Here is a 13,887-nt window from a genome sequence, read left to right as displayed (position 1 = left end):
AACCGTTAACAACACACAACACGGAGGTGTATAACCTCCTTATTTTAATTTTTTGAATCTGAGTAATTTTCATTACAACCAGTTGTGGCTTAATCCCATATAAACATAATACATATATTTAACTTAAATATGCCACAAGAAAACAGCTTCAGAACCTTTAATCTTACTCATCTAATCCTTTTTTATTGTTGGATATCTTTAATTCATTTATAGGTACTATCCTCCATTTTCTGCATCAACTTGTACCTAAATCAAAAAATATTTGTAGTAATAGTAGTAGATCCCTTACTTTGTTTTAGCACTTCTGACAAAAACGTATCTATGATTAGTAAAATAGATCCATCTCTCGCAATGGGAGCGGCTTCTATAAAGATATGTAGATGTAAGATATAATATATTATGTAGATATAAACTACATGCGTTGTTTGTAAGAGCTTTCAATCAAAACAATTTATTAAAAATCATTTATAAAAGGTATATTTATATTTATAAAAGGTAGTGGAATAATAATTCCACCATCAGTGCTGTTTACAAAGTATACATGGTTGAGCCACTAAAAATATCAGGGTCAAAACCTTTTAAATAGTGTAAAGTTGCTATAATGTTACATTGTTGAAGATAATGTTTATGTGTTATCAGGTGCTGCCCTTGAGGGAAACCTCTCCAAATGGACTCTAGATAGTAACTGAGTTTCTTAATCCTTGTATTATCGATATTTATTACTTTTATTATTTTTGTTTCAGCTTAACGCTTACCGAAGTTTAAAAATCAAATACGAAATAGAAAATTTAGAAGATTATGCAGATACACTTGAATTGTGTTTTGAACGTGGAACGACTAGAATGAACCATATGGCTAAACCTATGAAACTTATTCTTAATATCTGTATATGTTTCTCGCAATTGGGGTTCTGTTGCATCTATATAGTGTTTGTTGCTGATAATATTAAAGTGGTTAGAACTTTAACAGTATAATTCATGTAATCCTTTTTTTATTGTTGGATATCTGTAACCCATTTATAGGTATTCTCTTCCGTTGCCTGTACCTCCATATACTTGTACCTGAGATGCCACACAATATTTCTAGCAACCGTAATAGATCCCTACTTCGTTTTTTAGCAGTTCAGGCAAAAACAAAAATGTAATTATCTATCTCTCTTCTCCCTATGCTATTCCACTAAATAAATGGAAAAAGAAATCACTTAAAAATTTCTGATGATATTTGAAATAAACTACATTTAAGGAGAATGCTCTCATTAAATTAAATTAAATGCCTTATGCGCACCAACCCTGTATAGTCCTTGGGCCAACATTTAAAAAACTGATTACCTCCCACATGAAACTTTTTTTTATTCAGTTATTCATGTCGAGTCCACATGCTAAAAAAGATTCTAACAGCACAACTCGTAGGAATGAGAAGACGGGGTAGACCAAAACTGAGGTGGATGGACGGAGTAACACAAGATGACGAGAAGATCGGAGTCGGCAAGCAAGGGACACATCAGAATGGCGTAGAAAGCTTGAGAAGGTCGAGGCCCTCTAAGGACTGTAGCACCAAGATGATGATGATGATTCATGTCGAGTTTGTCGAGTAGGAAAAAAATCGTCATTTATGACTCCATAGTCCGCCACCTACGGGGGGCCGGTTAAGGAGTCGATATTTACGAAATCCTCCCCGTGAGGTAATATTTTTTTTAAGTGTAGACCCACGACTTATTACTTGTCAACCCACGTTGTCAACCCGTCTGGCCAGCCTAAAACAACCCTTATGAAATGTCGAATATCCGAAACGAATTACCGCAGGCGAGTATAGATAGTGTCTCAGAAGCTCGCAATGAAACTTCAGGCAGTCCCATGGATTCTGGTTGGAGAGGGGGTAGAAATTCGATAAGAAACAACAGAAACAGACATATAAAACATCCACAGAAACATAACACAACCGAGTCGTTCATAGCTGCATGCAACATACGGACACTAGTTCAGAAGAAAACCTGCTAGAACTAGAAAAAGAAAATAAGAAAATAAAATGGATAATAAATAAAATGGCATAAAATAAAACTGACAGAAGTGCGACGAAAAGAAGAGCAATGTATCGAACTAAAAAGCAGCCACCAACTATTCTACAAAGGAGATGAAAATCAAGCACTAGACTGCTTAGGCTTACTTATTAATAAAAAAGTAACATACAGAATAACATAATAAGGTTATATCGAAAAGAGTAATAGCAGTAGACATCCAAATGTACCAATGTTATACGTGTAAAAATATTCAGGCGTATACCCCATGAGATCATGAAGATGAGGCAAAAAACCATAAATATAGACGAACTAAAACAGAAGAATAGAATATTGAACAAAAACTGAGAGAACATCTTGAAATAATAGACAAAGAGTCAAATCCCAAAGTCCTAAAAAAAGATTTAACGAATACTATAATACCACTAGCAAAATAATCTATACAGAATAAAACAGAACAGTTAAAAAAGATCAGCAAGGAAACCCAAGATTTAATAAAAAAAAGAGACAACACCTTAAACAAAACCGAACACTTAATAAAATAAAAATAATAGAAACGAAACTGGAAAAAGAAAATAGGCGAAGGTAGAAATCTAATTACAAAATTAATTAATGATGAAAATGAAGTAATTATTACCAAACATTATTATTACCCTACCAAACATAATATGGGTCAAAAGCAAAACAACCACCAAGTAAAAAAGAAAAAACCAATAAATGGTAAAAAATGTTACGTCTGAAGATACACCAGAAATAACAGAGGAAGAAATAAAATATACACTCACCGGCACAAAATTCCTCCACCCAAAATTTTTGATCAAGTTTGACAATTTATAACTTTATTATTTGTGCTCCGATTTTCAAGATCCTTGCAGTAGTTTGTAGGTACATGTATAGACCAGGGCCCATCTGTAAAAATATTAGTACATTTGGACGTTGAGAGGTGACTCAAATTTGTTGCAGAATTTGCTTGGAAATAAATCAAATAATAATATTTGAGTTATCCTCCCTCTCAAAAAGATCCGGAACATTGTTTAAATAATCAAAATATCAAAAAATTAAGGAAAAATTCGATTTCTTTCTTCGTTTTTTGATTATAACTTTAAAAGTGTTCATTTCCGAGAAAAGTTGTACTAAGATAAAAGTTGCGTAATTAAATTTCCTACAATATTGAATTAGTTAAAAGTTTAAAAAATAGTCACCCTTGTTACAAAATAGCAATAATTGCGAAAAAACCATACAAAAACAAGTATTCGCATTTTACGTTTTTCAACCATTTATGCTACACTTAGGACCTTCATGTTTCACCCAAAAAAACTTTATGATACAGTAAAACAACACCGTAAATTTCATTAAGATCGGTTTAATAGATTTTGCAAAATAAATTTTGCAATCCAGCTTTCGCAAAAAAAATTCATTTTTTCAAAATGTTACAGGACTGAAAATAAAGCAGAGAGCAAGTTGAATTTTTTTTTGCGTATAGAAGTGTACTGTACCTTTCATTTTCAATTTTGCAAAATTAAAATCAATTAACACCACGGCGTCAGGAATTTTTTTAAATAAACATTAATTATTGGTACTACGCGCAGGACAGCGGATAGTTTGCTCTGATTGGGCATTCCAATGATCTTTGATAATGATTGATACATTTTAATTTTTATTACATTTCGATATAAATAAATAAATTTGTTTATTGCAAAATAAAAACGCATACTTTGTCATTTGAAATAACACTTTTATTAGCAAAAACTTTCTTTGTTCATATATTTTAACTTAGAGAATAAAAGTTTATTATTTTTAAACATATGCAATTGTTTAAACAATATTTCACAAACAATAACAAAATTAGTTTGTTTTTTGTGGAATTAAAATATTAAAATACAACAAAATATAGAGTAAGAAAATAATATATTAGATAAAAATTGTAAGAAATTTTGGTGGAAATTAACTGTGTGAATCGAACACCGCTGTCCTGCGCGTAGCACCAAAAATTAATGTTTATTTAAAAAATTTCCTGACGCCGTGGTAATTAATCGATTTTAATTTTGCAAATTGCAAATGAAAGGTACAGTACACTTCTATAAGCAAAAAAAATTCAACTTGCTATCTGCTTTATTTTCAGTCCTGTAACATTTTGAAAAAATGAATATTTTTTGCGAAAGCTGGATTGCAAAATTTAATTTACAAAATTTATTGAACCGATCTTAATGAAATTTACAGTATTGTTTTAGTGTATCATAAAGTTTTTCTGGGTGAAATATGAAGTTCCTATGTGTAGCATAAATGGTTGAAAAACGTAAAATGCGAATACTTGTTTTTGTATGGTTTTTTTCGCAATGATTGCTATTTTTCAACTAGGATGACTATTTTTTAAATTTTTAACCAAATCTATATTGTAGGAAATTTAATTACGCAACTTATATGTCAGTACAACTTTTCTCGGAAATGAATACTTTTAAAGTTATAATCAAAAAACGAAGAAAAACATCGAATTTTTCCTTCATTTTTTTACATTTTGATTATTTAAACAATGTTCCGGACCTTTTTGAGAGGGAGGATAACTCAAATATTATTATTTGATTTATTTTCAAGCAACTTCTGCAAAAAAATTTGAGTCACCTCTCAACGTCCATCTCAAAACAGATGCGCCTTGGACTAGTATTGATATCGTTTGGTATTATTCCGGTAACAAAAAAATTTTGCTTGCATGGCATTATACAGGGGTGAACGGAAGCATTGTATTTTCTCCTAACTTTAAAGAATTCTGTGGAAAAATGGAAGAGCTGATTTTGTTTCATAGTCCTGTCATACTATCACGGAGGCATCACTAAAATTTTGTTTTTTGAATTACCCGAATGTCTCTTTTGTTGTAAGAGCTGTACCATTTTTTGTAAATAAAAACACTGATTGACTCATAAAATACAGGTTAGATTCATAAGATTAGAATGGCCCGCAAGCAGCCCAGATCTCAATCCTATTGAGCATGTATGGGATGAATTAAAAAAAGTTATTCGCCGACATCCTAGGCCTTCAGAAAATTTGGTACAATTATGGTTCTCGTAGAGGAATATCGGGCTATTCCCCAGGCAAGGATAACACATCTTTATTCGATGCCAAACAGATTGCGAGCAGTCGTTGCTGTAAGAGGTGGACATACCCGCTATTGAATTGTTTTATTTTGTTAATTTTACTGCGCTTGATAATTTTAAGGAAATAAACCTTCAAAGCAAGTTTTTATTTAGGTACAGCTCTTACAATAAACGAGATATTCGGATAATTCAAAAAACAAAACCTTAGTGATACCTCCAGGATAATACAAAAGGAGTATGAAACAAAATCAGCCTCCAATTTTTCCACAGAATTTTTTAAATTTAGGAGAAATTACAACGCTTCCATTAACTTCCGTACAATGCCATCCAAGCAAAAATTTGTTGTTACCGGAATAATAACGAACGACATCAATACATGTACCTACAAACTGATTCAAGAATCTTGAAAATCGGAGTACAAATAATAAAGTTATAGATTGTCAAACTTAATCAAAAATTTTGGGTGGCGGAATTTTGTGCCGGTGAGTGTATAACTAATGAATCTCTATACATAACTGAGGATATAACTCTGGACAATAATAATGTAGAAAAGTTGAGTACGTATGTATTAAACTTAGTAAAAAAAATCTAATTGTCCAAGCTTAACCTAAAGGCTGATTTAAATAGATGTTCCTAGCATAGGTAGCATTTGGAAGATTGCAAACAGTCTTTAAATCAAACTTAAATTCTTTAAAGGCAATAAACATGGGCATTTAACAACAACGTAGTTGACAAACTTTAAGTGGGTCAGAGACTTAAGAACATAGAATGCTCAACATTAAGACAGCGATCGTATATCTAATAAAGGAATAAAGCAGGGCACATAGGAAGAATGGAAAATGGCGGCCAAGAATAAATACGAGAAGTAGAGGCAGACCTTAGATCAGATAGACTGATGACATCAAGCAAATGCATGGCCACAAATGGGTGGATAAAACAAACAGAAATGAATTGAAACACCTAGGGAGGCTTATATCGAACCAAGGATGGAATCGCTGTTGATTATTATGATGGTGATATGGGGTTATAGAACTCTCGGGTGCTATATTTAAACGACTCAAGTTTTCTTATGAAGCATATTACGAACATAATTTAAGTCGAATCGTTCTATAATAACGGGTCTCTTTACTCAATTCTCTTTTGCGAATGAACTTTCAGACACCGTGTATTTCACTTTCCTTCAAACGATAATTTTAACAGCTGTTGATGGCGTATCTAGAAAATCCCTCCTTTATTTTATCTGTTTTAGGTAACAGATCATAACGGATATGTTTGGAACATCCACCTTATTGTGTTCATGGTTACATTGCCGATTTGGCTCTTATGTTTAATAAGAGATTTAAAAACTCTTGCACCCGTTTCAATGGCAGCAAACGTCATATTAATTTTAGGCATTTTGGCTGTATATTACAACATGTTATCTGAAAAACTTCCACCTTTTTCGGAAAGAAAGTTGATAGCTCCCCCCGGAAAATGGCCTTTGTTTTTTGGTACATCCGTTCTTGCTTACGTAGGGATTGGATTGGTAAGTGGTGATACTAGTTTATATAGTTCTTATTAATCCGTATGCATATATAATTAGGTCCGTAAATGCAGCAACTGCTTTCTCTCTCTCTCTCTCTCTCTCTCTCTCTCTCTCTCTCTCTCTCTCTCTCTTTCTCTCTCTGTGTGCCTTCCTTTCTCTTCAATTGCACTACATCCCAAATCGGGCCTTGCCACCTCGAAACTATACCACCAATCTTGCGGGCCTCTCGCCGACTTTCTTAAAGTTCTCAGTCTATCCATATCCATATGTCTTTTCATCTTCCCACCTCTTCCATGGTCTTCCTTTTGCTCTTCCGCAATGAATTTTACTATCTAGGGTTCTTTTCGGCCTCCATTCTCACTACATGACCAACCCATCGAAGTCTTTGAAGCTTAACGAATTCTGAGTCACAAAATTTGTTCTAGGTGATTCCTTGTCAGAGATCAATGAAAGTACCGGATGATTTTGATAAGACGTTTGGGGTGCTTAACATAGCAATGACAATTTGCATTTGTTGGTATACAAGCATTGGTTTCCTAGGTTATTTAAAATTTGGTGAAGATATTAAAGGAAGTATTACTTTAAATATGCCACAAGAACAAGTGTAAGACACTATTTTACTATTATAATCGTATATTATTGTATCGAATGACATATTTAACCCATTTAACCATAAATCCGAACTCAGTTCGTTTCTGGTTGTATGGGCTTTTACTGGTGAACCTAGTTCAGCTCAATTCAATCTTGAATGTAAAAAAAAACAAAGAAAAATAAAAGTAAACAATTTTTTAACATGAAATTGAATAAAAGGCATTTATTACTAAACAGTTTTCAAAATTTTCAACTAAAAATAATTGTCTTTTATCAGTAAAAATATTTTTATACAATTTCCTTAACATCTACGGTTGTCTTTTTTAGCAGCCTCTTCTTAACGCGATCAAAGAACAATCTGACCCAAAAAAAAATAAAGGAAGGATGAAAATTTGGGAATAGGTAGTTGAAATTGTCTATTATTATATAAGAAAAAGTTTACAATTATACATCCCCTCTCGAAGGTGAAAAATATACATTCAAAATAAGACCGGAATTGGATAAAATGACTAATTCTAAACAACTTTTGTTCTATAGAGTTTTTTCGCTAAGTCAATACTTTTCGAGTTATTTGCGAGTGAATATGTTCATTTTTAACAAAAAAAAAACATGTTTTTGGTCAGTCTTTCGGAGATAACTCAAAAAGTAAGTACTTTATTGAAAAAAATATTCTTAACAAAAATATAGCTTATAAAAAATTGAAAAAAATGGTGTATGTGTCGTAGGCAAGTATGAAATGCAGGCATTCTTGCAAAAGCCTAGTCACTTTCATAATGACTACGCAGTTTATACGTTTTCATTTTTACGAAATGACTTCACACACTTTTAGGCATTTGCAAAACTGCCGGAAAGGATAATTTAATTTTGAAACAGTGTTACAATTTAGGCACAGATCGTATATAAGTTTAGGTTATGTTGTTTATTTTTGTTGTTGTTTTATAATTTTATTTTATCATTTATGCAAATTAGTGCAGTGAACTCGTCGTATAGCTTTTCCAGTAAGTTCAGTGAAATAATGGTTCAAGTCCAAAATATTTAATTAAGTTACTTATGCCTGGTTGCACCAACAGATCTTAAGCTCCAGCTTAGCTAAGCTCTACTTACAGATAGGGCTTCCTAGGGTATCACTTACGTTGCACCATAATTTTAGATCCTTATCTTATTATCAATTATATCTATTATTATATTATGATATTCTTATTGTAATATATTATAATTATATTATATTAATTCTTATGATATTCTCGACTTTAGCTAAGATCTGTTGGTGCAACCGGGCATTAATTAATTAAGTTAATATTTTTATAATAATATTTGTTCCTTATTTTAAAATAAAGGTTTAGAATCACTGGGTGTAATAATTTCATTAATTATTTGAATGTAATAAATTTTATAAACATAATCTAAATTGCAACACTGTTTCAAAATAAAATTACCGTTTGATAAAATTATATTGTAAAAACGTTCACGTTGCCGGTGGTTTTGCAAATGCCTAAAAAGTCATTTTGTAAAAATGAAAACGTTATACAAACTGCCAAGTCATTACAAAAATGACTAGGCTTTTGCAAGAATGTTCCTGCATTTCATACTTGCCTACGACTTATGCATGAGGTCTGTAGACCCAGTAGAAGCAGAGTTGTAGCTAATGAAAAGTAGGTTCTTCTTCGTCAAATTCTAAATCGAATATTTCAATGTGAAATAACCCAAAAACGGAGCACTTTTCGGGGAAAATTCATTTTAACTTTTTTAAAGTGTTTAAAAAAGGTTTATTTTTGTTTTTTTTTTAAACTTCTAACATTAAAAGTGAGTTACGCTCAAAATATTGTTGGTCCCTTTTATTTTTTGGTAAAAAAAATCGCAAAAATCACCCCCTAATTAGCATCATAAATAAATTTAAGGCTTAAGTTAAGGCTTGAACGAGTAACTAATCACGAGTTTAGGCAAATTTTGAACAGCCATAGCATAACCAATTTTGGTCTAACAAGAAAACAAAAAATCAAAAATTTCAGAAAAGCAAAACGAACATTTTATTACTCTGAGATTTTTGGTATTACTAATAATTTTTAAGTTAATTCCATAAAAAATTCCATTTTTTTTCAAAATTAACAAAAAATGTTTTATTTTAAACCCGTTTTTTTCAAATATGAGCACTTTGAACCAATAAAACTTATAGATATAATAAACAATACATAAGTAAAGTAACTTGTGAAGCGGTAACGATTAATTTTATTTGGGAAGCTAATTAGGGGGTGATTTTCACGATTTATTTAGCAAAAAATAAAAAAGACCAGAAATATTTTTGGTAATTGAAATATTCGATTTGGAATTTGACGAAGAAGAACCTACTTTTCATTAGCTACAACTCTGCTTCTACTGGGTCTAGAGACCTCATGCATATACCATTTTTTTCAGTTTTTTTATAAGTTATATTTTTGCTAAGAATATTTTTTCGCTAAAATACTTACTTTTTGAGTTATCTCCGAAAAACCGTTTAAAAACATGTTTTTTCTGTTAAAAATGAACATATTCACTCGCAAATAACTCGAAAAGTATTAACTTAGTGAAAAAACTCTATAGAACAAAAGTTACTTAGAGTTAGTCATTTTATACAATTTCGGACTTATTTTGAACATATTTTCACCCCCGAGAAAATATTTTTCACCCCGTATTTCCTAATCTTTGTAAAATGGACGGGATCTAGAATTGTAAACTTTTTCTTATATAATAATAGACAATTTCAACTACCTATTTCCAAATTTTCATCCTTCCTTTATTTTTTTGGAGGTTTTCGTAAAATTTTGTGTTCCCTGATCGGGCTATCTGTTCCAGTCCTGGAAATAGACCTTCCCTTGTGTTTTCCATATTCACCGTCTTGAGCTATCTAGTACCAGTTTCTTCCTGCCTTTTCTTTAATGTTGCCTATCCATCTTTATTGCGGTCTTCCTATTCCTATGCCTCGTTTATATGCTCTTGGTCGCATTGTATTATTATCTTTGCCCACTTCTCTTCACTTTCTCTTGCCACATGTCCTGCCCATTTCGATAACATATTTTACTTTCATACAGAACAAGTAAAAACTTCGTTTGTACAATGGTATAAAAAGTTGAATGGTATTGAAAAACTATTAAAAAGTCATCCAAAAGGATTTGCAAAACGTTTTCGATCTAGATCAGATCATCTTCAGTGCCTACAACGAAGTATTTCCACGTTAGAATGAATGCAAAAGGTTAAAATTATGACTAGTTAAAGAAAAATGTGGATAATACTTACGTTCTGCTTAGTAGATGAAACTAGCAACTTATAAAATAGGAGACATCGAGAAATATGATTTACATGTTGAAAATCTGATGTTAGTAGCGCACGGTGAGCTTGAAACATGTTATTATCTAATTTACGATATCTTCAACTTTTTTTGTTGGAATATCTTGTACAACTCAAAAGTAAACAAAACAAGACAAAATTTAAATCCGCTAAGCGTCCCTTTTTGAAAAAAATGATTTTTTCTAAACAAATATAAATTTCAGAAATTTCTGAAGAATTTCTTGAACCGTCCCGCATATCCTCCAACCGCTGCATTTTTATAATTTGGAAACTAGTGGTTACAAGAAAAAAAATTAGATATGTATTTATTTATACAGGGTGGGCCAAAGAAGAGTCCACTTCGATATTTGGCAGTAGTTATTAGATTTTAAGGAAATGCCGAAACAGGTCGATTTTTATTTTTAAATTACAACTTTTTTATATATATTTTATACTAGTGACGTCATCTATCTGGGCGTGATGACGTAATCGATGATTTTTTTAAATGGGAATAGGGGTCGCATTATAGGGGAATTGACGCAAAAAATTTGCTGTCAGAAAACAGAAAAAATGTTTATTGGGCAAATAAACATTGCTTTTCGCTTAAATTAAATGTTAAAACTGTCAAAAGAGGTAGATTGTGATTTAATTTAAGCGAAAAAAAAATGTTTATTTGTGAAATAAACATTTTTTTTCTATTTTCTGACAGCAGCACAATGTATTTTGAGTTAAATAAATTAAAATTACATTCTTCTTTTTGCGTCAATTAATTAATTCAAAAAATATTTTTTTGATCGCGCTGTATAAATAATGATATTAATGTTAATTTTACTGAATAGAGAATTGAACACCCTGTCAAATCGTCACTTGAAAGTCATAACGACGTAACTGCTTTTTTGCTATTTTACAGGAGAGCAGTTTAAAGTTTTCTATGGTTACGTTTATGTTCAGATATCAAAAAGTATGAGTGATAAGTAAATGAAAATATGAATATAGATAGTTAAAGAGTTACTTTATTTTTTAGGCTTTACCTGCTTCCGACCCCCCCCCCCAGAGCCCCCAAAGCAAGATACGTCGTTATGTGTTTTTGTCTTTGAACTTTTCTCACACACTTACGCCAAAATATTACTTTTTTGTTTTTTTTTATTTGCTTTGAATCTTTTGTGGAAGGCTGTTTTTATTATATATTTGCTTAAATACTTCATTGGGGGTCATAAAGTAAACACTTAAAAATGGTGAATGTTTTTTAAATGAAATTCTTAACTTATTAATGAAATAGTTCCACAACAAGGATCATTGTACTTTAAATGATAAAATAACCTTAAAAGTAATATTAATATTGTTAGAATAGTACACAATTTTTTTAAACCTAAAAAGAATATGATAAATTCTAAAAAATATAGTGTGAGGTTCCAAGAAGAGTTTAATTTTAAATTCATTGTAATGTTTAGTTACAAATACCTATTTAAAAACGGGTACCTCTTTTCTCAAATTAAATAGTATAACATTACTCCACAAAAATTGCCTCAAAACTACAACTAATTACAAAACTTGACCTAAATAAAAGTTGGAACTTTGTTATGTAATAGTAACATGGATATAGAAGTTGCCATGATAGTTCAAACATAAAACTTAACACTGCAAAACTAGTGAACCACTAATGAATTTAAATGTATAAAACTTTATTAATTATAAAGAGGTAATTATAAAACTACTGAGATTCTAAAAAAGTATTTCATCACTTAAAAGTCAATGTAAAAATTAAAGATATAAAAACAATTATCATCTCTTGTCTAAATAACAAAAAAGTAAAACTTTTGTTACACTTTAAAATGTGATCACAAAATAACTACATTATCCTAATATACATTTTGAGATCAATTCGATCACAGACACTCTCTTATTTATTTAGTCTAAGCAACATTTTGAGCTAATGCTCTGTGCAGTCTCTTTAAATGGGTTTCCTTAAGCATTGGGGTAAATTCTTATAAAACAAAACATGTTCCTCATTTCGTACGATTGGAGTGTGTCCTGAACAGAGCGACACCAGGTCCTCAAATTTTTCTTTTGGCAACACAACTTTTTTATTTTTCAGACTGTTCAGAAGTTTTGGTTTTGTCTTTGGTTCATCGGTTGTTCTTGGAAGGGTGATGCTTCTGTATACTTGAGAGCAATGGCTTGTTTTGAAAAATATTTTTTCTGGCTCTTTCTTTAGCACCAAATACTCAACCATTCGTAGCCAGTTGACGCTGCTTCCTTCATCGTCTTGCCTCACACTTAGCACTCTTAGTTGTTTTGCTTTACCCATAAAATCTAGGAAGTCCTTAGATTCAAGACAAAAAACGTTATAGGGTTTTTTTCATACAGGCAAGTCTGATGGTAGTTGCGATCTGTGATGGAACGTACATGTTACCAGAAGCTGTCAGAGCAGTGTTGATTGCGATTGCACTATGCACAAAATCCCCTTCGTTCTGTCCATGATATGGTTCAAAGAATTTTAAAGATACCTTCAACATGTTTTTGGAGGCAGAGACGAAGTGTAAAAGCATTGTAGCCATACCTGAATTTTTGTTCTGGCCACTGCAGCCATCTGAAAACAAAAACACTTCTTCAACACCCCTTTGCACCACGTCTGCTTAGGCCTTCGTACCAAAGATAGCAGTTACAGTCACTTGAAGACAAGCTATAGATGGTTAAGTTGAAATTTGCAAGTCGTCTATGATAAAATAACTGACTTTCATTTGACACTGGTAGGAGAATTACTTGCTGCAGGTCGAAAGTAGCACTTACAGTCTTACCATCAGAAAACATTTTAGTGTCAGTTTTAAAACTTCTTACGGCTTTTTTTTCTTCGATATGGTTTTGATATTTTTCTTTGAGTTCCTCCTTCTTATTATCATCTCCAGTTCTGTAAACGATACACAAACTGCACTGGTCTTTTTTAAATGATAAAACCCCAGGTTGAGTTTGTTAAAAACATCTCTGTAAGTCGTAATACTGCATCGGATTCCTTGAGGCTCGTATTCTTCCAGGAACATAAAAAACATTTTTTTTATATTCAACTCAAGATGCAAGTACTCTTTAGTGGAAGTAGTTCTGCAGTAGTGAGAATCCATCCTTGGAAATCTCTGTATGTGAGCTGTTATAGCTTAACGAATTTTTAAAATACTTTCTTTTAGTTTCTCAGATCGACCACCTCTTTTTTCATCTTATAAAACACCTGTTTCCTTCTTTTTCTCAATTGCAGTGCGTACATTTCTCTCTGTAATTGATAAGGTGTTTAAGAACATTTTTCTACAAACAGAAATTTCGTGGTTTCCTTTCGGTAAATAATACTTAACTGTGTACTTCCTTCTTGACGATTCATT

At 31.7% G+C, this 13,887-nt stretch overlaps 2 protein-coding genes across 3 annotated transcripts in view; one reads left to right on the top strand and one right to left on the bottom strand.

Annotated features, from left to right (window-relative positions):
- LOC114335510 (trafficking protein particle complex subunit 12) overlaps positions 1 to 13,887 on the bottom strand; it is an 81,574-nt gene that overhangs the window by 33,173 nt on the left and 34,514 nt on the right. The gene's annotated exons all lie outside the window — the stretch shown is intronic.
- Positions 1 to 13,887, top strand: part of LOC114335511 (proton-coupled amino acid transporter 4-like) — a 41,200-nt gene that overhangs the window by 13,157 nt on the left and 14,156 nt on the right. The window contains exons 3-5 of one of the 2 annotated variants that reach the window (XM_028285759.2): positions 744 to 953; positions 6,353 to 6,628; positions 7,054 to 7,232. In XM_028285759.2, the coding sequence (XP_028141560.2) occupies positions 744 to 953; positions 6,353 to 6,628; positions 7,054 to 7,232 (665 nt within the window). The remainder of the gene's footprint in view (positions 1 to 743; positions 954 to 6,352; positions 6,629 to 7,053; positions 7,233 to 13,887) is intronic. The other variant, XM_028285761.2, reaches the window with a different exon arrangement.

This window comes from Diabrotica virgifera, chromosome 1 (assembly GCF_917563875.1).
Source record: "Diabrotica virgifera virgifera chromosome 1, PGI_DIABVI_V3a".
Taxonomy (NCBI): domain Eukaryota; kingdom Metazoa; phylum Arthropoda; class Insecta; order Coleoptera; family Chrysomelidae; genus Diabrotica; species Diabrotica virgifera.
Note: the sequence above shows the minus strand (reverse complement) of the source record. Positions and strands in the feature narration are given on the sequence as shown.